At 36.8% G+C, this 26,631-nt stretch overlaps 1 protein-coding gene across 1 annotated transcript in view; it reads left to right on the top strand.

Annotated features, from left to right (window-relative positions):
* Positions 1-9,086: 9,086 nt before the first annotated feature.
* LOC129235956 (inhibitor of nuclear factor kappa-B kinase subunit beta) overlaps positions 9,087-26,631 on the top strand; it is a 30,294-nt gene continuing 12,749 nt past the window's right edge. Inside the window, exon 1 of the mRNA XM_054870051.1 lies at positions 9,087-9,198. Within this exon, the coding sequence (XP_054726026.1) occupies positions 9,087-9,198 (112 nt within the window). The remainder of the gene's footprint in view (positions 9,199-26,631) is intronic.

Below are 26,631 nucleotides of genomic sequence, written 5' to 3' on the forward strand. Positions count from 1 at the left end.
ATACCTATTGATGACTAGGGTCTCGAAATATATGCCAAAACGTGGACCCGCCGTGTCTTTGAACCGAATTAAACCAAACTTACACACATTGTTAAGTAGATATTGAAGATGATTTCCGTATAGTTTGAATACCTATTGGTAGATAGGGTCTCGAGATATAGGTCAAAACGTGGACCCGGGTAACCTTCGGATGTGTATGTACAATATGGGTATCAAATGGAAGCTGTTGCTGAATGCTTTAGTTCAGAGTATTTTTCATGCCACTCCGTGACTAGGGTCTCGAGATAGAGACCAAAACGTGGAGCCTAGAATGTGTTTGTACAATATGGATATCAAATTGAAGCTGTTGGGGAATGCTTTAGTACAGAGTATTTTTCATGCCGCTCCGTGACTGGGGTCTCGAGATATAGGTCAAAACGTGGACCCGGGTAACCTTTGGTTGTGTATGTACAATATGGGTATCAAATGAAAGCTGTTGATAAGTGCTTTAATACGGGGTAATTTTCATACCTATTGATGACTAGGGTCTCGAAATATATGCCAAAACGTGGACCCGCCGTGTCTTTGCACCGAATTAAACCAAACTTACGCACATTGTTAAGTAAGTATTGAAAATGGGTTTCGTAAAGTTTGGTTGTAATTCGGAGCACTAGCAACGGGTACAGCGTTCTTTTGAACCATCCATAATGTCGCTTACTTTTTTAACGCTTGGGGCGGAACTGAACTGTCAAATTGACAGTGTGAGTTACAATGGGTCTATATTTCTTTCTGATTTGGATGCCATAAGGAAAAAACGTAAGTGCAACATGTAAAAATTGTTTGTGAATTTTTTTGGAGTGGATTTTGGAACAGTGAATAATTTCTTACGAAATTTGAGAATTTAATGTGAAATCCGAATGAAATTATGTGTTCGTGAAAAAAAAAATTTTTTCGTTTTTTTTTTTGAAAAATATAAATGGATAATGGTTAAAAAAGCTCCAATGGATCAGGAAAAAAGACGATTGTTTATTCATATGCGTTGATTTGACATTTAAAAACAATCTTCTTTTTTCCTGATTTTCAATTTATATTTTATATTTACTCAAAAACAAATAGAAAAACAAAAAATATTGTTTATGCCAAAGCGCTTGAATAAAGAATAAAGAAATAAATAATATGAAAATCATATATTTTCTGTTCTAAACCATATCTATTCTATTTTAGTGTGCCTAGCGAAGGGGGCCGGGTTTGCTAGTTGTTTATAAACCATCAAAAGCATTTGCGTCTCAGTTTTGTTGAATTTTTTTTTTCTGTGATGGAATTCAAACGTAATAGTGTGATTGCGTTATATTTGGCTGGAAAATCACAACCAGCCATTGTTCGTGAGCTCAGTCACCTCAAAGTGAATAAAATTTTTGTGTATCGCATTATAAAACGTTACAATGATACTGGTAGCATTGCAAAACGCTATGGAGGTGGACCAAAAAAAACCGCAACAACGCCAGAAATACATAGTTCGGAAAGTGAAGGCTCGACTTGAACGAAATCCCCCTCGAAGTGAAAGAAAAATGGCCAAAGAACTGAAAATATCGCAAGACAGCATTCAACGCATATTGAAAAATGAGCTCAATGTCAAGGTTTACAAGTTCCAAAAAGCACACGATCTTTCACCCCAGAAAAAAAAGTTCGTTGCGAAAGAGCAAAGGAGTTGTTGAGTTTGCACGAACGTGGCGAATTTCCTAACATTGTGTTTTCTGATAAAAAAAATTTCCCAATTGAGGAGTTCATAAACACTCAAAACGATCGTGTTTACTTGACCGAACGCTCATACGAGAATTTGAGCCTACGTATGGCCACTCGAAGCAATTTCCCATCGCAAGTAATGGTTTGGGCCGCAGTGACCGCTGATGGACGCTCTCCAATCGTTTTTATCGAGCCTGGTGTCAAAGTGAATGCGACTTATTATCGGGAAAATGTTTTAGAAGCTTCTTTATAGCCGTGGACACGCAAACATTTCGGTGGTAGACCATGGACGTTCCAACAGGACTCGGCACCATCTCATAAAGCTCGTGTGAACCAAGAATGGTTAAAAAATTATGTTCCACACTTCATTTCGTTCACACAATGGCTTTCGAATTCGCCAGACGCAAATCCGATGGACTATTCCATCTGGCCCATTTTAGAGAGCAAGGTGAGGACTACAAAATATGTCAGTATGGATGCGCTGAAAAAAGCGATTATACGAGAATGGGCCAAAATACCTCAAGATCACATTCGTGCAGTATGCAACTCATTTTTTGACCGTTTGAAGGCTATAGTTAAGGCAAAAGGTGGTCATATGGTCATCATTTTTGAACAATTTTGTCTTTCAAAGCAATAAAAACTAATTTCACACAAAAAAGTTATGGTGTTTTGAATGGGTAACACTTCATATCGTTCACCCGTTTTATACAAGGTGGCACATTGGAAGATTTATAATTTTTTCAAACGGCGTCGTCCGTCAGTCATACATTCTTGACACTTGTGAACTAAACAGCTGCAGTATACAACCAGACAGGCAATGGAGTGCGTAAAGGTCAAAACAAAGATTTCCATGACTTAACCCTTTACCGCATATTGATTCGATTTTATTTCCCAATTAAGTATTATAAAATAACTTAAACTATTTTAATCCATTAAATTTGTATTTAGCAAAAATAAAATGCAAAAAACGTGTCTATGATTTTATGACATTTCGAAATAACCTCAATTTTGTGCATGGGGTGAAAAAGCAGAATTGAAGTGCAAGTGATTCATTTTCAAAAAACGGTGACAGGGTAAAACGTAAGTACTTTTTGGCAAAAAAAAATATTTTCATGGAGTCGGTTGTACATATTTCTTGACGGATAATTGTTGCGAACAATTGTTAATGCTCCCTGGTTTATCACAAACGAAGCCATACACAAGGATCTAGGTATTCCATTTGTTAAGAGAGAAATCTCAGTATATTCTAAGAGATACATTGAACGATTGTCAAATCATGTAAACACAAATGCTATTTGCTTGTTGGACACAACCAATGAAATTAGACGATTAAAGCGCAATCATGTCTTAGACTTGCCATTCCTTTAAATTTGTCAATTTAATAATAATAATAAAAAAAAAGAAAAACAAAAAAAAAAAAACAAAAAAGAGCTAAATATGAAATTGTTAAAAGGCTCCAATAAATTTTAAAATTCTAATATACCTAGGTTATACATGAAGTAAGTTAATTTAATAATAATAATAATAAAAAAAAAGAAAAAAAAATAAAAAAAAAAAAATTAAATATGAAATTGTTAAAATGCTCCAATAAATTTTAAAATTCTAATATAAGTTATACATGATCGGAGGTGGCGAGTGGAAACTACTTGCGTTACGACCAGACAAATCTGGCCATCCTACAATCTGAAACAGACAAAAACCCTTATAAGTCTTTCGAAACACGAACTAAGGCATATAATATCTCTTATCACCGGCCACTGCCTTTTGGGCACTCACGCACGTCGGCTCGGGGTTCCTCAAAACGACCTGTGCAGATACTGCGAGGACGAAGATGAGGAAGTATCGAAAAGACATTTGCTGTGCAGTTGTCCGGGTCTAGCCAGAAGTCGACTCGCTCTTCTAGGCTCTCCAACAATTAACAATCTTTCAGTACTCTCGGACCTAAAAATCGAATCTCTCATCAAATTTTCGAAACGAATTAATATCTTTGACCAAAATCTACAATAAAAATCTCGGTTAGGTGGGGAAATCATTTAAAATAATGAGCTCTAGGGCAACACAACGGACCCAACTTGCGGTCTATGTGGCACTCCGATGCGGGGTCACCCTTAAACCAACCAACCCAACCAAATACAAAATAAAGGAAAAAAAGGAACAATTAAAAGAAAATACAAAATAACAAATAAAATAATATAAAATAACAAAATAAAAAATAATGAAAACAACAATAATAACAAAAAAAAAATAATAATAATATAATAAACAAAAAAATAATAATATAATAAACAAAAAAATTAAGAAACAAAAATTAAATTCAAATATTAAAAAGAAATTTAATTAGAAAGTTAAATAAAATTATTAAATTAAAAAATTAAAAAAAAAAAATATTAAAAAAAAGTAAAAAAAAAGTAAAAAGTAAAAAAAAAGTCTTTCGAAACACGAACTAAGGTATTATATGCCTTAGTTCGTGTTTCGAAAGACTTTTTTTTTACTTTTTACTTTTTTTTTACTTTTTTTTAATATTTTTTTTTTTTAATTTTTTAATTTAATAATTTTATTTAACTTTCTAATTAAATTTCTTTTTAATATTTGAATTTAATTTTCTTATCACCGGCCACTGCCTTTTGGGCACTCACGCACGTCGGCTCGGGGTTCCTCAAAGCGACCTGTGCAGGTGCTGCGGGGACGAGGATGAGGAAGTATCGAGCAGACATTTGCTGTGCAGTTGTCCCGGTCTAGCCAGAAGTCGACTCGCTCTTCTAGGCTCTCCAACAATTGACAATCTTTCAGTACTCTCGAACCTGAAAATCGAATCTCTCATCAAATTCTCGAAACGAATTAATATCTTTGACCAAAATCAACAATAAAAATCTCGGTTAGGTGGGGAAATCACATAACATAATGAGCTCTAGGGCAACACAACGGACCCAACTTGCGGTCTATGTGGCAACCAACCAACCAACCAACCAAGTTATACAATTTTCGAGTAAAAAATTAAATCTAATAACATAAAATATGCATAAGAATTGTAAAAAGAAAAAATTCTATAGTTTTCTATGTAGTTTTGCACCAGTGTAAATACTATGCTGTCATTAGATAATAAGATCTCTTTTGCTGAATATCTGTATTCTAAGATAGATTGCAAATAAGGTATTTCCATTAAAAAAAAAAAAAAAAAAAAAAAAAAAACTTGCAGTTGATTTCATTTGAAATTGTTACTCAATTTAATAGCTGCATAACAACCGATTTTAATTGAAAAAATTTTAGCGAGGAATTGGCAAATTTATTCCGCTTCTTTCCTTTTGATCAAGAACGAAATGCAAATTGATATTTATGAAATCAAACTACTTTTTTGAATTTATTTTCATATTATATATGTATGGCATGTATGCATGCCCATAAATATAGTATGTAGAACTGACATTGTGCTAAAAACCGGTATCGGACATTTAAAGTCTCGCTTCCGGTGTCATTAACCCTTTGCGTAGTAGTAGTTACTTACTTGCGACCTATGGCCCACTTAAAGGTTAATCAAATCATTTATAACGCAAATCAAATCATTTATTACGTTATTACAGTTGCACGCGTTACCATAGATTATTAAAATTGTTCTGTACAGGTGTGAACATATAAACCCTCCGTTGGGCACTGGGGTCTGGCTCCACTTTTTCGTATTTGGATGTGAATTTAAGATACAGTGGCTCACAGCTTATTTCAAGCAGTTGCAGTTTATGAATTTAAATTACAGCGCACGCTCGATAACGTGAACTTATTCAAACCAAGGCAGTTCACGTTAACAAAAGTGTTTACGTTTTGGAATGCCCAAAAAGACTATGTAAATATATTTTTTCACATTTAAATTCACTTTTTATTCTGGTTTTGGTTACATATTAATTTAAAATTAAGTCATACGATGGTTTTATTTAAAAAAATCAGTCATCGCTTTTTGTATCTTCTGTTTGTCTAAAACTTGAAGCACAGCTTTCTCCCTTAACCGTCTTAGCACACTCATATTATTTTGATCGACGTCTTCATGACCAGCCCATATTAACGCTTTGTTGAAAATTTCAACTGCTTCAGTCGGATTCATTTTCTCCAGTTGCTCTGATACGCTGTCAACATCGGATTTGTCCTCTTGTTGATGATCGTCATATGCATTGCCCTCCTCGATATCTTCGTTCCATTCATGAATGGCTGCTAACGTGAATTCAATCTGAAATAAAAGAAAGTTTTTTCAATAACCCACATACATATCTTTGAGCATATCTGCGAACACGATTTAAACTACTAAGGAGATCGACGGTGTTGCTCATCAAGGTGCGAAGTTCAGCTTCCTACTTTTTTTTTTTAAAAACCAACGGAACATTATCTTCGGGAACATCATTGTTTACTGCAAAATTTAAAATATTGTTCCAGCACTTAGCTAATGTTGCTTCACCAACACGAAAGCAAGCCGCATCCAAAAGATTTATAGCTGTTTATAAGTTAATTTTTTTCAACGACTCGAGCAAATCAGACTTTGTCGCTGCTATTGAAGCTAGAAGGCTGTTTCTGTAATGCAACTTAGTGATTTTTAGAGCATTCTTATCCATCGGTTGAATGAGGGGAGTAACGTTTGGTGGCATAATATATATATAATTGGCGCGTACACCCTTTTTGGGTGTTTAGCCGATCTCCTCCTCCTATTTGTGGTGTGCGTCTTGATGTTGTTCCACAAATGGAGGGACCTACAGTTCCAAGCCGACTCCGAGCGGCAGATATTTTTATGAGGAGCTTTTTCATGCCTTTGGTGGCATAAACCTTGCCGAAATTTGCCCATTCTCCGTTGTCAGTTCAGCTCCATTTGGGTGAGAAGGAGCGTTGTCGATTAGGAGGAAAGCTTTAATTGGTAAAGCTTTCTCCTTTAAAAACGATATAACCTTAAAAAACAACCAGTTAACCTTAAAAATCGGACAAAACTTAAAAGGAATATTCACCTGTGGAATAAATGACTCATTTAGCAACATCATATTTCTTTGCTAAAATCGTGACAGATGAGCCTTTTTTTAAAAAGCTGAGAATTTTAGCCCTTTGTTTTAATGTCGAGCACACGGGTTTTTTAGAACTCATTTTCACCAGAAAACATAAGACGTAACACTCTTTGCAAAACAAAATGGGCCGACGTACTACGATTGAACAGCGAGAACTGGTCATCAAGCACTTTCAAAGCGGAAAGTCGCAGCGAAAAATTGCAGAAATAGTTTGAAGAAGCCATTCATAAATAAAAAAAATCAATTGAGCCGAGTTTCCATCGCCAGAGAGCTCGACATTAAAGATTTTGATTTCTGGAAAACGGTAATATTTTCATACGAGTCCAAATTCAACCTATTCGGCTCAGATGGAATGTCTTATGTACGTCTGGTGGAAATACAGAGCTCCACAAAGGCAATATAAAACCGACTGTGAAATATGGTGGTGGCAGTGGAATGGTATGGGCATGTATGTCGGAGTAGGAAATTTAGTGTTTGTCGAGGGTATTATGGACAAAACAATGTACCTCAATATTCTAAAAGATAATCTACTCCAAAGTGCTGCGAAGCTTGGAATACCTCAAGATTTCCGTTTCTACCAGGACAATGACCCTAAACATAAGGCGGCAATCGTGCAGACATGGCTCATATGGAACTGTCCACATTTAATGCAACCACCGGCTCAATCGCCTGACATAAACGTCATCGAAAATTTATGCTCACTACTGGAAACAAAAATCCGCACACATCACTTAAGCCATAGAGATAAAAACCGTAATTTGGGAGGAGTGGAACAAAATCGGTCCGGAAGTAACGAAAAAGCTAGTGGAGTCAATGCCAGAAAGGTTAAAAGCTGTTAATAAAGCCAAGGGATACCACACAAAGTACTGAATCATTTTTAAATCATTTGTTTAACTTAAATTTAAGAAAAAATGAATACTGCATGAAATAAGATGTGACATAACATTTTGAACTGTTCTGTGTTTTTGTTGTTTATATTTTTTATTTAAAGCTTAAAAAAATATATGAAGTCCCTCTTTTAGACTACAATTGCGTATGTATACATTTTTTGATATTTAAATTTTTTTTTTTTAAGTCTTAGCTTTCAAAATACAGCATTCAAAGTATCAGTAGTTCGCCTCCATGAAATTATTTGGAAGCCGCGGTATTTCTGTTATGGCTAGCCATTTGAACTTCCAGGTAAATTCCTAGAATTTAATTTTCTAAAAATAATCCGCGAACAAAACGAAAAAAGGCCAAACCCGGGTGACCAACCGAAAATTTTTAAAAATGTGCCAAACGGAGGGTAAAAATCAAATTTAAATTCATCACCGTTTGACGGAATTGGTGACATTATCAATTTTTTTCGTTTTTGAAATTTTCTGTACACATATGTATGAAAATCTTATCAAAACGGCGCTTTAGTGCTACTTGCGGAGTGCCAGACTGACCCGTCAACTATTTCACCATTTCATGTATGAACATTTACTTTGAATATTTATATTTACTTATAATTGTGTTAATCAACGAGAGAAGCAAACAATCTGCTTTCTGTTCAGATTTGAAATTGTGTAAAGCTGGACTTATCAGAAGCGTTTATTATATATTTCGTCCCCTTAGTATAACAATAGCCTATGTGCTCATGGGCTTTTATTTTTTTATTGAATTTTTGGATTCTCCATCGTCAATTTAATATGTGGTCAAAATTTTGTCAAATTCTAGTTCCACAAAGTGGGTCAAAACGTCAGTCAAAAAATAATAAATATTTACAGATATAACGAGATTTGAGTGAGAGCTTCTTTCGACAAAAAGTTTGAAATTCATTTTCTCAAAACATCAAAAAATGTATAGGGGACGATTTGAGATGCAACGCTGTGCTACATCAAAAATTCCTCAACTATAGCGCAAAAATCCACCGTTTAGAGATTCGCTGCCAAATGTATTCCGTATAATTTTAGTGAAGCGTTTCTAAGAACTGCTGCTTACGTTTAGTGCTTTCTGAATAACTATTTTTTTCTACTTTTAGCAATACAAAATTTTGTTTATTCTAAATTGTACGTGGGAGTGAATATTGTATTTGTAATTATAGTCTGATATTCCTCATAGCACACTTGGTGGCGCTGGCAACACTGGTGCGTTATCAACTTCTATTCTGTTTTGATTTTAATTTCCACGATACCGACATTTTTCAAGTTTGTGAACCTGAATTTGTTATTTGTCGTCTATTGCTTGTTTGATGTGATTTAGTGCGGAAGTTAAACGGGTGGCCGGTATTACAATTGCGTGGCGCTGAACTGGTTCGCGACTAAAAAAAGATACACTTTGCGCGCTTAAATCCTACGTAACATATTGATAATGAATAACTCCTTGGGATATTTCGGTCCTTGGCAGTTGAAGCGTCAACTAGGTGTGGGCGGCTTTGGGGAGGTGCACCTGTGGCAGAATGTTAAGACTGGACAAGAGATTGGTATGTGTACAAAATTAGTTATTTTATTATTAATGTCTGATTTCTAATAAAGGTAACAACTTACATTTTGTTGAGCACTACAGTTACATGCAAACAATAGCATTTTTCGTAAATCTGTGCCAAGTGGATTAGCTATAGATATTAAAAGTTTGCAAATGCACACACATGCAATCTATATAAACAAACGGCAAAACAAAACTGACTGCATTAGTCACCGTATCAATTCCGAGAATTCTTAATATAACTGCATATGTAGGTATATGCATATGTATATATGTTGGATACTGATAGCAGGCGCATGGTTAGTTGGCGCGCGTGTTTTGTACATTAGTTATTACATCCATAGTAATTTATTTTTATTGTGAGCTAAACGCCACCGCTACTTGTAATATACACATATGCACAGGTTTCTAAAGAGTTGTTGTATGCATTGTTGTCCTACTACGATTATTATTGCATTCATAACAAATACACCAAATATAACTTTGTTCTTGTTTATGTAGCGGCAAAATACTCCTACCTTGTGACATATACATATGTCCATACATTTAAAAGGGAGAAATTATTCTTTTGTGTTATGGCATCTTGCCAAAGAGATTAAAATAGTTCTATGCCCTGTGTCGATTATCACTTCGCGGAGCAAACATTTGTCGAATCAAATGCATAAATATTTCTGTACAGAAGAACAATGTGCATACATATATAAACGCATTAATATATGAAGGTGTATATATATTATATATATACATATCTATACTAATATTATAAAGAGGAAAACTTTGTTTGTTTGTTTGTAACGAATAGGCTCAAAAACTACTGGACCGATTTTAAAAATTCTTTCACCGTTCGAAAACTACATTATCCACGAGTAACATGGATTACATTTTATTTTGGAAAAAAATAGGGTTCCGTAAGATATTTGGATTTTTCGGACACAAACTGAAAAAAATCTTATATATAAAATAAAGTCAACTTTTTGTGTGTGTTCGCTAACCGGCCGTGTCTGCACCGAATTAAACCAAACTTACACACATTGTTAAGAAGGTATTGAAGATGGTTTTCGTATAGTTTGGATACCTATTGGTGGATAGGGTCTCGAGATATAGGTTAAAACGTGGACCCGGGTAACCTTCGGATGTGTATGTACAATATGGGTATCAAATTGAAGCTGTTGGTGAATGCTTTAGTACAGAGTATTTTTCATGCCGCTCCGTGACTGGGGTCTCGAGATATAGGTTAAAACGTGGACCCGGGTAACCTTCGGACGTGTATGTACAATATGGATATCAAATGACAGCTGTTGATAAGTGCTTTAATACGGGGTAATTTTCATACCTATTGATGACTAGGGTCTGGAAATATATGCCAAAACGTGGACCCGCCGTGTCTTTGCACCGAATTAAACCAAACTTATGCACATTGTTAAGTATTGAAAATGGGTTTCGTAAAGTTTGGTTGTAATTCGGAGCACTGGCAACGGGTACAGCGTTCTTTTGAGCCAGCCATAATGTCGCTTACTTTTTTAACGCTTGGGGCGGAACTGAACTGTCAAATTGACAGTGTGAGTTACAATGTGTCAATATTTCTTTCTGATTTGGATGCCATAAGGAAAAAACGTAAATGCAACATGTAAAAATTGTTTGTGAATTTTTTTGGAGTGGATTTTGGAACAGTGAATAATTTCTTACGAAATTTGAGAATTTAATGTGAAATCCGAATGAAATTATGTGTTCGTGGAAAAAACAATTTTTTTGGTTTTTTTTTTTTTTTTTGAAAAATATAAATGGATAATGGTTAAAAAAGCTCCAATGCTTAATAAAACATATAAATTGAAACGAAAAATTCATAGATGATCAGGAAAAAAGACGATTGTTAATTCATATGCGTTGATTTGAAATTTAAAAACAATCTTCTTTTCTCCTGATTTTCAATTTATATTTTATATTTACTCAAAAACAAATAGAAAAACATAAAATATTGTTTATGCCAAAGCGCTTGAATAAAGAATAAATAAATAAATAATATGAAAACCATATATTTTCTGTTCTAAACCATATCTATTCTATTTTAGCGTGCCCAGCGAAGGGGGCCGGGTTTGCTAGTACATATATATCTACACAAACGCAATCTTAAATACATTTTTGTGTTAAGGAAATGAATTTATTTGTTTGTTTAGCAAAATTTACACAATCATTAAAATATTGCGAATGCCGTGTGTAGTTGCATTCTTCGTTTGAGTTTGCTCGAATGGTTGTAGGGTTTGAAAATGAAGCACTTTCATTGATAAGAAGTTGATGGACGAGTTTTTCCTGGAAAAATATAAAAATGGTATTATAGATAAAAAGTCATAAGTGCAATAAAGCTATTTGAGCAAGTGTGCGGTGCAACCGTATTTCCGGTGCCTGCCAGAATTAGTACGTTTCGGTACCGCTTTTGACGGACAGCCGAATTAATTTTCTGTATTTGTATGGAAAGTGCCTTATCGTGCCGCACGTTTTGACGTAAAGGACAAAAGGCGGCAACGCTCTACTTATGCCGCACGACAAGTCTGGCGCAACAACAATGTAGGCAACCTTCAATACCTAGCGGGATTTCTGTCTCTGTCCAGGACAGGAGGCTAAACTGGGGACTCACAACTTTACGGACCGACCCGGATTTATATCCGGCCAAGGCTCCGTTCCCCGTACGTGTAAGGGAACGTTTAGGCTGCTACAACAACAACAATGACTTTACACTTTCTACGCCTCTGTCCTGCTCTATCCTGACGCAGATTTACCATTTTATAGTCGGTACGTAACTGTTAAAGGCCGGCGGCAATGAGCTGATTGGGTGCATGCATCAGTAAAATACAGCTAGGAGTAAGCATGCCCAATGATTGGAATCTCAGTGTCCTTTGTCCTGTATTTAAGAAAGGCAACCCTACTATATACAGTGAAACCTCTCACTGGTTAAAATTACTATCCCACCTCTTTAAATAATTTTTTATGTTCTTTTATGGTACGTTCAGTTTTTTTTCATATTTATTGAAAAATATATATGTATGTATGTACATTTTTATATTGGGAACAATGAGTTACACATTTGAATGTACATATGTATTTGATTGAACATATTTATATTTTAGGCTTCAAAAATTCATATACCGTAGTCTGTCGTAGATTTTCCTGTTTATGTTTCAGAAAAAGGTTTTGAAGATCACATAATGCGACGCAGTTGTTCTAAGCTTCAGGATATGACCTGATCTGACATTCATCCTGGACACATACATGATTTGAGTCTTCGCTTTCTCCGTCAGATAATCCCTCAGTATTAATTTCGTCAATGACAACGTCAATATTAATGTCTTCTGTATTAACAATTTCGTCGATTAACAAAAACTCTTCTGTATACTGACCTTGCTGATTTTCATTTAAAATCTTTATCAAAGCCGCTAGTGTCGATATGGGAATATCATCCTCTGCCTCGAAGTCAGAACAGCGGAGCTTTTTGAAACCCGGCTTTCGAAAAACAATTCTTAATTGTTTCTGCCGTTACGTTGTCCCATGAAGATTTAATAAAAAAACAGCCTCCAAAATGTCAAAAGTTTTTGAAAGTCTGTTCATTGGAATGTCTCCTAATTTTGTCAAAATATGTTTGATTACCTATATGGCATCTGTAATGACACTTAAAATTTTGTATTATACCCTGATCGAGGGGCTGACAAACGGATGTTGTATTAGCAGGTAAAAAGATCAACTTTATGTTATCTAGTTTAATATCTCGAGGGTGAGTTGTAGCATTGTCCAAAAATAATAAAATTTTTCTCTTCTGGCAGCCCATTTTTTTATCAAGCATTTCTAGCCACTCACACATAATTTCACGAGACATCCAAGCTTTCCGGTTTGACTTCCATTCCACTGGCAAACTTCCTATATTGCCACTTTTAAAGGCGCGTGGGCATGCTGCTTTTCCGATAACCAATGGCTTTTCTTTATCTCCAACCATATTGGTACACAATCCTCGAAATTAACCTCGGAAGATTCCATTTGACGCAGAAAAATTTTGAATACCTAATCGGCCAGCGATTTCTCTTGCTTTTCCTTTATAATAATACCCGATATTGGTATATTTTGGCTTCTGGCCTTAACGAACCATTCGAAACTCAAATGGTAAATTTTTGAGCCATCCGCGTTTAAGAACTTTTTCTTTTTGTTGACGTTATCACCGCCCATCCATATTCTTTTAATATCTTTTATTTCAACTATTGTCAATCTACTACGTTTGTTGTCCGTGGATTAGAGTATCGCGTCCGCTTATGAGCGGTTTTTATGGTTTTCTTTACACATTTGTTCAGTGTTATATTTTGCTTGTCCGTTACCGAGAGGTCCGCGTCCGCTTTCGAGAGGTGATTAGAACAAAAAAAATGAGAAAAAGTGTCCGCGTCCGGTTATTAGAGTGGAATTCGTTCTAAAAACACAACATAAAGCTTGGTTCCTCAGTTTTTGTCCGGTTATGGGGAGTGTCCGCTTATTGGAGGTGTCCGCAAGGGGAGGTTTCACTGTCTATATATATATTTTTTTTTTTTTTAACTACTATATGTGCCAGCTCACTAATTGTACCTTATCAGTGTGGTTAGGTCCACCATTTTCCAGATCTTCAAGCTATGCCAAATCCTGACAAAAACCCATGAAAAAGATGACGACATTATCGATCATCTCTTTGTCGATTATAAGGCTGCCTTCGATAGGCCGATACGTCACAATGTCTGAGTTCGGTATTGCCGCAAAACTGATTCGCCTTTCAAAATGACAATGAGAAACATGTCCAGCTTTGTCAAGGTAAAAAAAGATCTCTTTTAACCCTCTTAACCTGTTCAACTTCCACATGGAAAGGGTACCGCGGAGAGTCGATGTTCATTGAAATGATACTATTTTCCCCAAAAGTTGTCCAGCTCCTTACGAGATGTTACTGCAGCATTTTCCGCTATCAAAAGAGATCCCTCATCTTACCCGTGCTACTCCATGGCGCTTAAACATGGGTTGTGTCACAGACTGATGCAGCCGCTCTTGGGGTATTCGAGAGAAAGATGCTTCGGAAAATCACACAGCAGAGCCACCTGGTGAGACCTGTTGCAGTCGGTCTTAACCCGGTAACGGGTTGTGATCCTTGATTAGGCCATATAAGTAAGAAAGTAAGTAAAATACTTTTTCAATGGGTTTAAAGAATTCAGCTCGGTGGAGATCAGGGACGTTCTAAAGTTTATTAATAGTTCACGTTGGTTTCAGGACAGATAAGAACAAGTTCAACATCCGGCATCACCATTACCATTAACATATAATACTACATACACACAACAGTTGATTTTTTTTTTGTATGGGGCGATACTTTCATTTCGATTTCCCTCTGCATTTTGTATCGGTATGCCAATCGACGCCGTTGCCGCTACCGAGGCAGGGAACTTATTCTGGCAGGCCTGTAATAGCGATACCGATACCAATTCGGTGTGTATACTTGCCACAATGCTACATTCGCAACGTAATCGCCAAAAGTGTTAGTAGGGTAGGGTAGTTATCTCGGCCGAGTACGTCGAAAAGAGAGGCACATATGTTCGCCCGTCACTTATTGCTCTTCACTTATCCCGAGTCTTTATACCCCATGATCTCGAACCCTCGCTAAGCACTGCCCAATAAGTCAAAGACACCCTGGAACTTATCCAACAGATGGACTCGTCCATAAAAATTTTTTCGAAAAATGAAGTAAAGTCAGCAATAGAAAGGCTCAAAACAAAGAAAGCTCTCGGATATTATCTCATCACCGGAGAACCACCCAAACAACTGCCCGATAAAGCAATCTCTTTTCTAACTAACAGGTGTTGTTCCTCCTCAATGGAAATTGGCACAAATAAATAAATATGATCCTTAAACCAGTAAAAACGCCTAAAAAGTTTAATCTTATAGTCCCATCAGCTTATTGCCCATTGCCTCTAGAGTTATGGGATCTCTTTTTTCCAAAATAATGATGCCCATAATTGAAGACCGAAAATTAATCCCAAATCACCAATTCAGCTTCAGAAAAATGCACGGTACCATCGAATAGGTACACAGAGTCGTGAATAGTATTCACAAAGCTTTTGAGCAGAAGAAGCTTCACACGGCCGCATTTCTCAACATATCTCAAGCCTTCGACCGCGGATGGCATGACGGCTGCCACGGCCACTAGCGACGGCTAGCCACTAATTATTGTACTTTTATCAAGCCCTACCTCAAAGAGTGACACTTCTTTGTTAAACAAAACGAAGAATAGTCTGAACTCTATGAGAGTTTAGCTGGCGTAAAAGGCTTCAATCACACACAATCACTTTGGTCACAGAAATACCTCTCAATCCCATCTGCTATAACAGACTGAAGAGGAAGTCAACAAGGGACCATTTCAGAAATGGTTGCACTACTGGGAGCTTTCAAAAAGTTCTTAGTTTTAAGTACAAATATTGCTGAAAACAGATTGCAATAAATGAATATGAAGATTACAAAAAAAAAAATTCACCCGCTGCCATTCTAGGTTTATTGAGTAAACTGGGTTTGTATGAGGCTCTGTGATGAGTAGAGTTCGCAAAAGATGCTACGATCGAAGCGCAAACTTAATGTTCAGTCATTCATTCATAGTAACGCAATCGTGCGACGCCTAACGTAATCGTGTAGGAGCCTACTGTGCACAGGTGTGTGTGCATGCAAATGTTTGTAATTATTTAACTTAATTATAAATATCTAGATATTCATTATTGTTTGATAGGCAGCCGCCATTAAACAATATTTAAAATATTATATATAAAAATGGGTTTTTCGTATTATTCATGTGGCGATGCAAAAAAGATCCGTTACACAGCACATGCGACTATCTCTAGGCTATTCAAGCGGGACTTAACATCCGTGTTAAATCAAACACGTTAGTGAGGTTGAGTAATCTTCTTAAACTGAACATTATTTTCTAAAATATTTCTTACCTGCTAGGTTAGGTTAGGTTTGGCAGCTACATCGCACATTGGGACAGCGATGCCACTCAGATCACGAAATAGGTCCGATGTGAGCAGCAGAGGCTGGACTACATTTCCCCTTCCAGATTGAATCATCCTGAGCTTTGGACAAAGCGTAAAAGGTTGTTGATACCTAAAGTGTATAGATCATCCATATTCAGTACGAAGTAGGATCTTAAATAACGGTTCCTGCTTCTGGCTAGAGCCCGGCATTTGCAAAAAAGTTGTTGAATTGTTTCCAACTCCCCCCCCCTTATATCGAAATTATCGTAAGTTGGCAGATGCAATAGAATTCATTTCTGAACAAATTACAAGAGGCAATTACCATCCAGTTCCTGGTGTGCACACTTATAAATAATCGATATATAATATCATATTTACAAAACTTAATTAAATTAATGTTTTTGATATCAGATTCATTAAATAAATTAATTATATAATATTATCCCCGATTGATTTGCCTTTTTTGGCTGCAGTTGGCCGAGATATCTCAACCTTCTCCGCGCCATAGCGCTACATTGAAGAAGAAGGTGCATTGCGTTCTCCTGGGATTAGTCGCAGTAACGGCAAGATTCAGTAGGCCATAGCCCAATCATGTACCGATGACTGTTCAGTCTGAGACTGAGTCTCAGTTTATCCTTTACAAGTATTTTAAACTTCTTTTGGTTGGACGCTCCTAATAAGGATTTTGCCTGGCGTAGCTCCATAATTTGGTGCCAGCAAACCTCATTATCCTTAGCCCTTCACCCCTAAGCTTCTCCGAGAGGGTATGCTGTCCTATAGCAAGGAAGGGCTCGGGTTTTATTAAAGGCGAAGCCGCAGTCTCTTTCGCCAATGTGTCCGGTATTTCGTTCCCAGTTATACCCCTGTGTCCTGCGATTGTGCGTACTGAACAGATTCGGTTTCTCGATACACTCAAGGTCCAGTGAGGACTTAATCTCACAGGATGATAGAGCGTTGAGTGCCGCCTGACTGTCGCCTAGAATGGCAATTCGCTCATTTTAAAATTGATCGGTCTAAATTGATCTCTGTACATTGCCAGATGATATCCATCTCCGCTTGGAGATGATTGAAAAACTACCCATCGGCTTGGTTCGGGGGCCATGTATTCCAGCGCCTATGCCCTCTTGTGTCTTCGAGCCATATGTGTACCTGTGCAGGGTACATTCCTGGAGTTTCCTTTCAAATGCAGGTCTATTCCAGTTTAACTTATCATCCAGTTCAATTCTGAACTTCTTTTCGAATTTGATGACTTTAGTGATATCTATGACATCACTTTTCCTCTCCCGAAGCCATCCCTGGTAATAATATCAATAATATTGAAGCGGTGTCAGCTCAAGCATTACCTCCACGCCTGCTAAAATAACCTGTGTTAGCGCTGCCTGCACTGTCGACAGAGCGGTTTTCGATGCCCGAGCGACCGCTCCATATGTTATCATTGGTCTTATTATCAGTTGCACATCTATCTCAGGGTTCTTGGGCTACAGCCTCAGGATTTTCCCCCTAGATGCTTGCAGATCATGAGAGCCTTTGTTGCTTTGGACAAGGCTGCTGCAGGATACTTAACTTTTCTTAAGATGGTAGCAAACAGGGGTAAAAAGGTTGTTAAGGCTTTAGGCTAATGTACGTTTTAACTGCAGCAGGCTTACCTCCAACGTTTTATGGCGGGAGCCACTCGATCCATTCGAGACCTTCTAGTATTGTTTGCCTTTGCGTGCATTTGCTGAACGGCTGCTGGTTGTTGTGTTATTCCTTGAATGCATACCTAACAAGCCTTCGGCACGACGCATACACAAAAATACAAACCAGCAATCATGCCAACTCGAAAATAGAATGTTTCGTCTCGTACATGTCTGCATAGCTGGCGACGGTTGTACCAAATTTAGAGGATGATGCACGAGACGGCTCGAGCCGATGCCGGTCTCTGTTGTTTATAATTATATCACGCCTTCAGAACTCATGTCGTTAGTATGTAAGTACCTATAAAGGGAGATGAATTTAGCGGTATCGGATTTTAAATTGAAATAAAACAACGAAAATTCAAATTGATTGGACAATATTTATTACTTTTGTGTGGAACCATTCATGGCATTTATTATTTAAAGATAATCGCAGCTGGTTTACCAACAAAGTATTTAGACTTTATAAACCCACAAAAATTAAAGTCTAAATGTGTGATATGACACGATCTTTGTGGTCAATCCTACTGGTTCGAGACGACAGATAAATTTCTCGCCGAAACGACGACGCAGTAAATCCGTTGTTTCACGGGCTGTATGGCAAGTAGCTTCGTGTTTTTGGATCCAAATGTTGTGCAGTTCATGGGCTTCAATTTCCGCCATCAAAAAGTCGTTTATCATAGTGCGATAGCATTCGCCATGCACTGTTATATTGGCGCTAGCGTCGTCTTTAAAGAAATATGGGTCGATGACTCCTCCGGCTCATTGGCCGCACCAAACGGTTGTTTTCAGTGGATATAATGGCTGTTCTTGAATGGCTTCGGGTTGCTCTTCAGCCCAAACACAGTAATTTTTCTTATTGACGTTAACCATTAAGTTAAAAACGGGCCTCATCCCTGAACGGTTATATTCTCCATAAATTAGTCTGAGCGCGCGATGAACACTTTTAACAGAGCATCGATTTTCGTACTAAAATTGTACGATTTGTAAACGTTGTTGAGTCCTTCCATGATGAATACATACCAACGAATACTGAAAACAATCATGTATTTAGTTAGACAATAGTCACGCGTGATTTGTCAAAAAACCCTATTGGAAAAAGTACCTCCAATCTGATCACCCTTTATATGTATTTATGTCTTGGGTGGCCAATTTATGACTATACATAAAAAATCAAATAAAAAATTGGCACATACACTTCTGTGTTTAGATGTTTGGCCGAGCTTCTCCTCCAATTTGTGGAGTGCGTTTTGATGCTGTTGCACAAAAACGACACAATTTTAAGCTGCTTCCGAACGGCAAATTACTTTTTATGAACTGATTTTCCATGCCGTAGCAACACTCGGTGGTTGCCTTTGCCTGGCGAGTGGCGACTGCCGCTATTAGAAAATAGTTTCTATCTTTTGGTTTTTCCTACCGCGTTAATGGAAAGATACTATTTTGCTCTTGTGTATTAATCTCTTTTAAACTTTTATTCGATAATTTAAATGTCTGCAGCTCCTTTTTATTAAAACAAATTACTCGGTCAACTTACTAAATCGCGCAGATCGGGAGCCGTTCTGCAAGTTATTTTTTATTATTATTATATTCATAAAGAATACAACCATTTCCCCTCCGGGCGGAATACAGACTTGATTCGGCTGGTTTCTCAGTAATACATGCGGTCAACTCAATTATCTTAAACCATTTTTGTCTCTACTTCAGAAACAGCAGCTTTGGCATTTGCCCATAGGAATGGTTTATGGATTGTCTGCAATACATCAGTTTTTAAGGGGATGTGCTGGTCTAGAAATTTGAAAAAATCGATTTTTTTTTGCATATTTTTAAAGTTTAGACATTCAAAAATATGCCCTTCAACGGATTTTTCAAAATTCGAATTATTTTCGGAGATACAGCGGATTTTGTGACGTGACGAGGACTCGTTCTTTCCAGAAAATCTTTTGTATCCCACACAACCTTTATTTATTCTATACATATGTATGTATATACTTTATACTTCTATAATATATACATACCTGGAAATATATCACCGATTAATCCAGAGTGAGTAGTAAATATTGCGATCTAAGTTATTCTATTGGAATTGTTGCTCAAACTTCAAACGCGATTTTCTCAAAACTACTTTTTTTGAGATGGTCGTCATAATATCTCAAGTTCTACTAGGCCGATCGCTTTGAAGTTTGATAAAAATGTCTATCGCGTATGTCTCGGATTTTGAAAAATTTAAGTTTGAAGCAGTTTAAAAAAATTTGAAAAGGTAACAAAAGAGGGCAAAAAAAAATTCTTTGTCACTTTGACGCCATTTTGTGAATTTTTTTTCTTTGATTTGGCGTAATCCGATAGCGACATCCTAACTAATGAAGAATTTTTTTAATTTGTTTGTTTTAGATCACTTCAAGGGTTGGAATCATGTCAACCATGGAGCACCGTTTTTTGTGTAGCTCCCACACCGCAGGCCTGTAATTCCACGATTTTTTTTATTTTTTTTTTTATATATTTTTTTTATACTTTTCCAATATTAATAAAAACCATAAAAAATGGATAGGAAAAATGTTTTTAATTTTTTTTATCTTAGTTTTAAAAATACCTAAAATTAAGGCGTTTAAACCAGATTACCTTCTTAAAGCACCTCACAAAATAATGTGCAGTGAGGCCAAATAGAAGCTCCCAGGTATTTAACTAGCCCTGTCAAGGCAGCTAATATAGGGTGGGCTATGTAAAATTTGCTTTTTGAATCGGCTATAAAAAAAAAAAACGAATCAATATTTTTTCAAACTTTTTTTTTTATTTTGAAGATTGAACATTTTCATTTATGAATGAAAAATAATATCGCTCAAATGACTTCCACGATTGGCTTTACAGTAGGCCATTCGATCAACCCAATTTTTAAGCACATTTTCGATTGTTTGGGCTCCAATTTCATGAATGGCAACTTCGATTACGTGTTTTAAGGCATCAATCGTCTCTGGATGGTTCGCAAAGCATTTTTCCTTAACGGCTCCCCACAAAAAATAGTCCGACGGGCTTAAATCACAGCTCCGAGGCGGCCAATTGATATCGGAATTTCGGCTGATTATTCGGTTTTCAAAAACGGTAGCCAAAAGTTCGAGTGTAACTTTGGCAGTGTGACAAGTTGCACCGTCCTGTTGAAACCAAATGTCGTCCATGCCATCCTCTTCAATATTTGGAAACAACTCGTTGAGCATGTCACAGTAACGCTCGCTATTTACTGTAACCGCGGCTCCTCGCTCATTTTCGAAAAAAAATGGCCCGATGATGCCGCCAGACCAAAAACCGCACCAAACAGTGACTCGTTGTGGATGCATTTGCTTTTCTACAGTAACGTGTGGATTTTCTAAGCCACAACTCCGACAATTTTGCTTATTGACGTAGCCACCGATGTGAAAATGAGCTTCATCAGAAAAGAAGAAGAAGACTCACCACTTTGGAAATAGGTTTTCAATATTTCCCAATTTTGTTCAAGCGTATAGCGTCCCATTTCGTAAATGTCCAACCTTTAAGTAAATTATGAACACATTTGACATGTCATTTGTGTTACCATTCTCAAAAAATAGGTGGTTCAAAAAGCAAACGCTATATGGCCTACCCTGTACTTGATTACCACAGGCCCAACTCCATCAGACAGTTGTAGGGCACAGCCGATTCGCTTGCCAGATACGTGGAAGAACTATAAACGGGCATTCATCGAGAGTCAATTAACATCTAAATTCGAATGCCGTCATCGAAACATGCATGTCGTTATCGGATACCAACAACCACCTATGGCAAATGAAAATCTCGAGCTGTCTCGTATGAACCGCGTAACACTAAAACGTCTATGTACGTTCAGCATTTTGTAACAGGTGGAACTGCTACTTATACAGGATAGACCATGATATGCCAAACATACGAGGTGTGTTCAAAAAGTATCGCGAATTTTGTGTTTTTTCAAAAATTATTTATTTATTCATTAACAATAGATGTCCCCTTCAAAGTAATCCCCATGAGATATTATGCACATGTGCCAACGTTTTTTCCAATCTTCGAAGCACTTCAAAAAATTATTTTTTTTTATCTTGCTCAGATCCTCCTTCGATGCCGTCTTTATCGCGTCAATCGTAAAGTAGCGTCGTCCTTTCATAGGCCTTTTCAGGGCCAATTTTTGTTTTTCCACAAATCCGGGCGTTTCTGGGTGATTGCTTCGCGCAAATTGCGCATAACTTGCAGGTAATATTCCTTATTGACCGTTTTACTCTGCGGCAAGAATTCATGTTGCACAACGCCCCTGCAATCGAAGAAAACGGTAAGCAAAACTTTTACATTCGACCGAACTTGGCACGCTTTTTTCGGTCTTGGTTCGTGCGGCAGCTTCAATTGAGATGATTGAGGTTTGGTTTCCACGTCATAACCATAGGCCCACGATTCGGCACGAGTTATGATCCTCTGGAGCAAATTTGTCTTGTCGCGGACAGAGTCCAACATCTCATTAGCAATATTGATGCGATGCTGCTTTTGGTCGAAATTGAGCAGTTTTGGTACGAATTTTGCGACGACCCGTCTCATGCCCAAATCATTGAAAAAAATCGAATGGCACGAGCCAATCCATATGTCTGGGTCCTCAGCAACTTCTCTAACGAGGATTCGACGATTGACCAATACCATTTTTTTTCACTTCATCAATTTTTCCGTCCATTGTTGAAGTGCTCGGGCATCCGGCACGCTTTTCGTCGTTCACATCTTCTCGGCCTTCCGAGAACATTTTGTACCACCGATAAACGTTGCTTTGGTCCAATGTAGCTTCTCCGTATGACACAATCAACATTCGGAATGCATTTGTGCACTTAATTTCGTTTGTCACACAAAATTTGATACAGGTTCATTGATCCATCTTTTTGAACAGGTAAAAATCGTAACACGTGCAAGTAAAGCAGCTGTCAACAATTAACTGAACATTCAAAATGGCTGAACTCGTCGACATGAGTGAGAGACATGAGTACCAACATATCGCCACAAAAAAATCGAAATTCGAATATACGTAACCTGCGAAAATTCAAAATTCGCGATACTTTTTGAACACACCTCGTATCAGGCATTATTTTCAAAAGGAAACTCGGCTCGCTAAAAATTTTGTGTATGACATCGCCAATGTCTCTTCCATTTCAAGTATTCTAGAAGATGTTTTTATATCCCAGCGTCAGCAAATGAAACTTATTCAATTAGCGGATTAAATTAACGGGTGTACAAATTGCTCTAGATCAAATTTTTGCAACACCTTCTCCTCTTCCAAGTATCCAAATATGAATCAATATGTATGTATATGTATGTATATGTATGTACATTAAGTCGGGTAAAATTTTTTCTCCACTTTGTTTCGGCGACTGAGGTACGTTCTGTCAAAAAAGTACCGAGAATCGTTCAATAAAACGCAAAATTATTGTTTAATCATCAAAATTTATTTTGTCGCCTTCAAAATAGGCTCCATTCGAAGCAATACACATATGCCAACGATAGTCCAGTCATCAAAGCACCTTTTAAACTCATTTGAAGAGATCTTCTGCAGCTCCTTCAGCAAATTCTCCTTAATGACCTCTATCGACTCAAAGCGACGTCCGCGGAGTGGCAATTTAAGTTTTGTCAAACTCATATACCCATGTCTCTTCACCTGTTATGATGCGCTGGATAAACGGTGGGTCCGAATTCACTTGCTCAAGCATGTCTTCAGCCACCTTCTTCCGATGAATTTTTTGAAAGTAATTCAACTCTCTTGGCACGAGTCTCATGCCCAATAGATGGTGTAAAATGTTGCGAATTGGTTTGTGAGACACGCTAAGGTCACGAGCTATTGCCCCCAAACTTAAATGCTGGTTTTCCAGCACCGCTTTCCTTGACTTTGTCGACGTTTTCATCCGTTGAAGACGTTGATGGGGGACCATATCGGGGCAAATCTTCCACGACTTCTCGGCGCTCTGCAAAAGCCTTATACCACTCGTAGACCCGTGTGTTTGATAAAGCACACTCGCCATAGGCTTTCTGCTACATTTTCAACAAAATGGCGCATGAAATCCTGTTCAAACACACAAAATTTAAGACAAATTTTTTGTTCGATATTTTTATCCATAGTGAAAATCGCAGAGCACACCTGCGGTTGACTGATATAATTAAATGCCAAAAACACACTAACTGACAGATCGCGCTCAAACTCTGCGGCACTAAAGAGGACAGTTGTACCAACATTCCAGGAAAAAAGAGGTTGTCTGCAAAGTCGGTTTACTGACGATAGTTTAACGTGATAACGTCATAAGAAAATACTGATTGAATGGTTGCATTTTTCAAAAGAAAATTTTAATTTTATTTGTTTGATACATATTTTGTATGGATATAGAGAATGAGTTAACATTAACATAACATATACTTTAACATAACATAACATAACATAACATAACATAACATAACATAACATAACATAACATAACATAACATAACATAACATAACATAACATAACATAACATAACATAACATAACATAACATAACATAACATAACATAACATAACATAACATAACATGACATAACACAACACAACACAACACAACACAACACAACACAACATAACATAACATAACATAACATAACATAACATAACATAACATAACATAACATAACATAACATAACATAACATAACATAACATAACATAACATAACATAACATAACATAACATAACATAACATAACATAACATAACATAACATAACATAACATAACAAATTACCCCGTATTAAAGCACTTATCAACAGCTTTCATTTGATACCCATATTGTACATACACAACCAAAGGTTACCCGGGTCCACGTTTTGACCTATATCTCGAGACCATATCTACCAATATGTACACAAACAATACGGAAACCATCTTCAATACCTCCTTAACAATGTGTGTAAGTTTGGTTTAATTCGGTGCAAAGACCCGGCGGGTCCACGTTTTGGCATATATTTCCAGACCCTAGTCATCAATAGGTATGAAAATTACCCCCTATTAAAGCACTTATCAACAGCTTTCATTTGATATCCATATTGTACAAACACATTCTAGGGTCCACGTTTTGGTCTCTATCTCGAGACCCTAGTCACGGAGCGGATGGAAATACTCTGAACTAAAGCATTCACCAACAGCTTCCATTTGATACCCATATTGTACATACACATCCGAAGGTTACCCGGGTCAACGTTTTGACCTATATCTCGGTATAGGTATTCAAACTATACGGAAATCATCTTCAATACCTACTTAACAATGTGTGTAAGTTTGGTTTAATTCGGTGCAAAGACACGGCGGGTCCACGTTTTGGCATATATTTCCAGACCCTAGTCATCAATAGGTATGAAAATTACCCCGTATTAAAGCACTTATCAACAGCTTTCATTTGATACCCATATTGTACATACACATCCGAAGGTTACCCGGGTCCACGTTTTGACCTATATCTCGAGCCCTATTTCCAAAATAAAATATAATCCATGTTACTCGTGATGTAGCTTTCGAATGGTGAAAGAATTTTTAAAATCGGTCCAGTAGTTTTTGAGCCTATTCATTACAACCAAACAAACAAAGTTTTCCTCTTTATAATATTAGTATAGATATGGTAAATATTACCATACATTTTTTCCTTCAGATATAATAAAAAAATAATAATAATAACATTAAAACAACAGGTATTATTAACAAACTTGGTTTTATTTGAAATTCTCAAGTAAATCAAAATAATAATAATCAATAAGAAGGCATATGCCAATACAAATACGTGAATTTATATATGTACATATGCGCATATACATACATACATATATACGCTCACTTAAGTAGGGGAGAGCAAGATGTCGAACGTTGCCGTTCGTTTGCTTTGTTTGCTTTGTCGTTCCTTCCGCTCTTTCGCTTGCAGTTCATTCAATGCAATGAGCAAGGTAACTACATATGAGCAAGGTAACTACATATGAGCAAGGTAACTACATATGAGCAAGGTAACACTAATATGAGCAAGGTAACTACATATGAGCAAGGTAACTACATATGAGCAAGGTAACTACATATGAGCAAGGTAACTACATATGAGCAAGGTAACTACATATGAGCAAGGTAACACTAATATGAGCAAGGTAACTACATATGAGCAAGGTAACTACATATGAGCAAGGTAACTACATATGAACAGTAATGAGCAAGGTAACACTAGTATGAGCAAGGTAACGGCAATGAACAGTAATGAGCAAGGTAACGACACATTTTTTCGTGCGTGCAGCCTGTTAAATCGAATTATAAGACGTTATCACGTCAAAAATTAGACATAACTACTATGTATGTGTAACGTGCGCTCTTTAAATGAACAATTTCCGATATTTTTTTGACAGAATGTATTTTGCCGGCAATTGTGTATCGGCTCTGAAGTGTGTAATGCACCTCCTTACTTTTAATTTTAGTTATTTATCCACAATAAATTTGGTTTTTAAATTTTCTTAAGTTTTAAGAGAATGTTTGTACATACAATACATACATACATATGTATGTGGTTTTTGGGTAAGATAATTAATTTTTGCGGTTTATTTTGCTGAGAACAGGGCAAACAAAGTTTACTCAAAAAACTATACAAGTAATGTCGATTTCAACGTTTGCTTTTTACAATAAGCTTCATAAAGACACTCAAAATATTTTGGAAAGGCATATAAACAAAATTTGATTAATAATCGTCCCCG

The sequence above is a fragment of the Anastrepha obliqua genome, chromosome 1, assembly GCF_027943255.1.
Source record: "Anastrepha obliqua isolate idAnaObli1 chromosome 1, idAnaObli1_1.0, whole genome shotgun sequence".
In the NCBI taxonomy this organism is placed as follows: Eukaryota; Metazoa; Arthropoda; class Insecta; order Diptera; family Tephritidae; genus Anastrepha; species Anastrepha obliqua.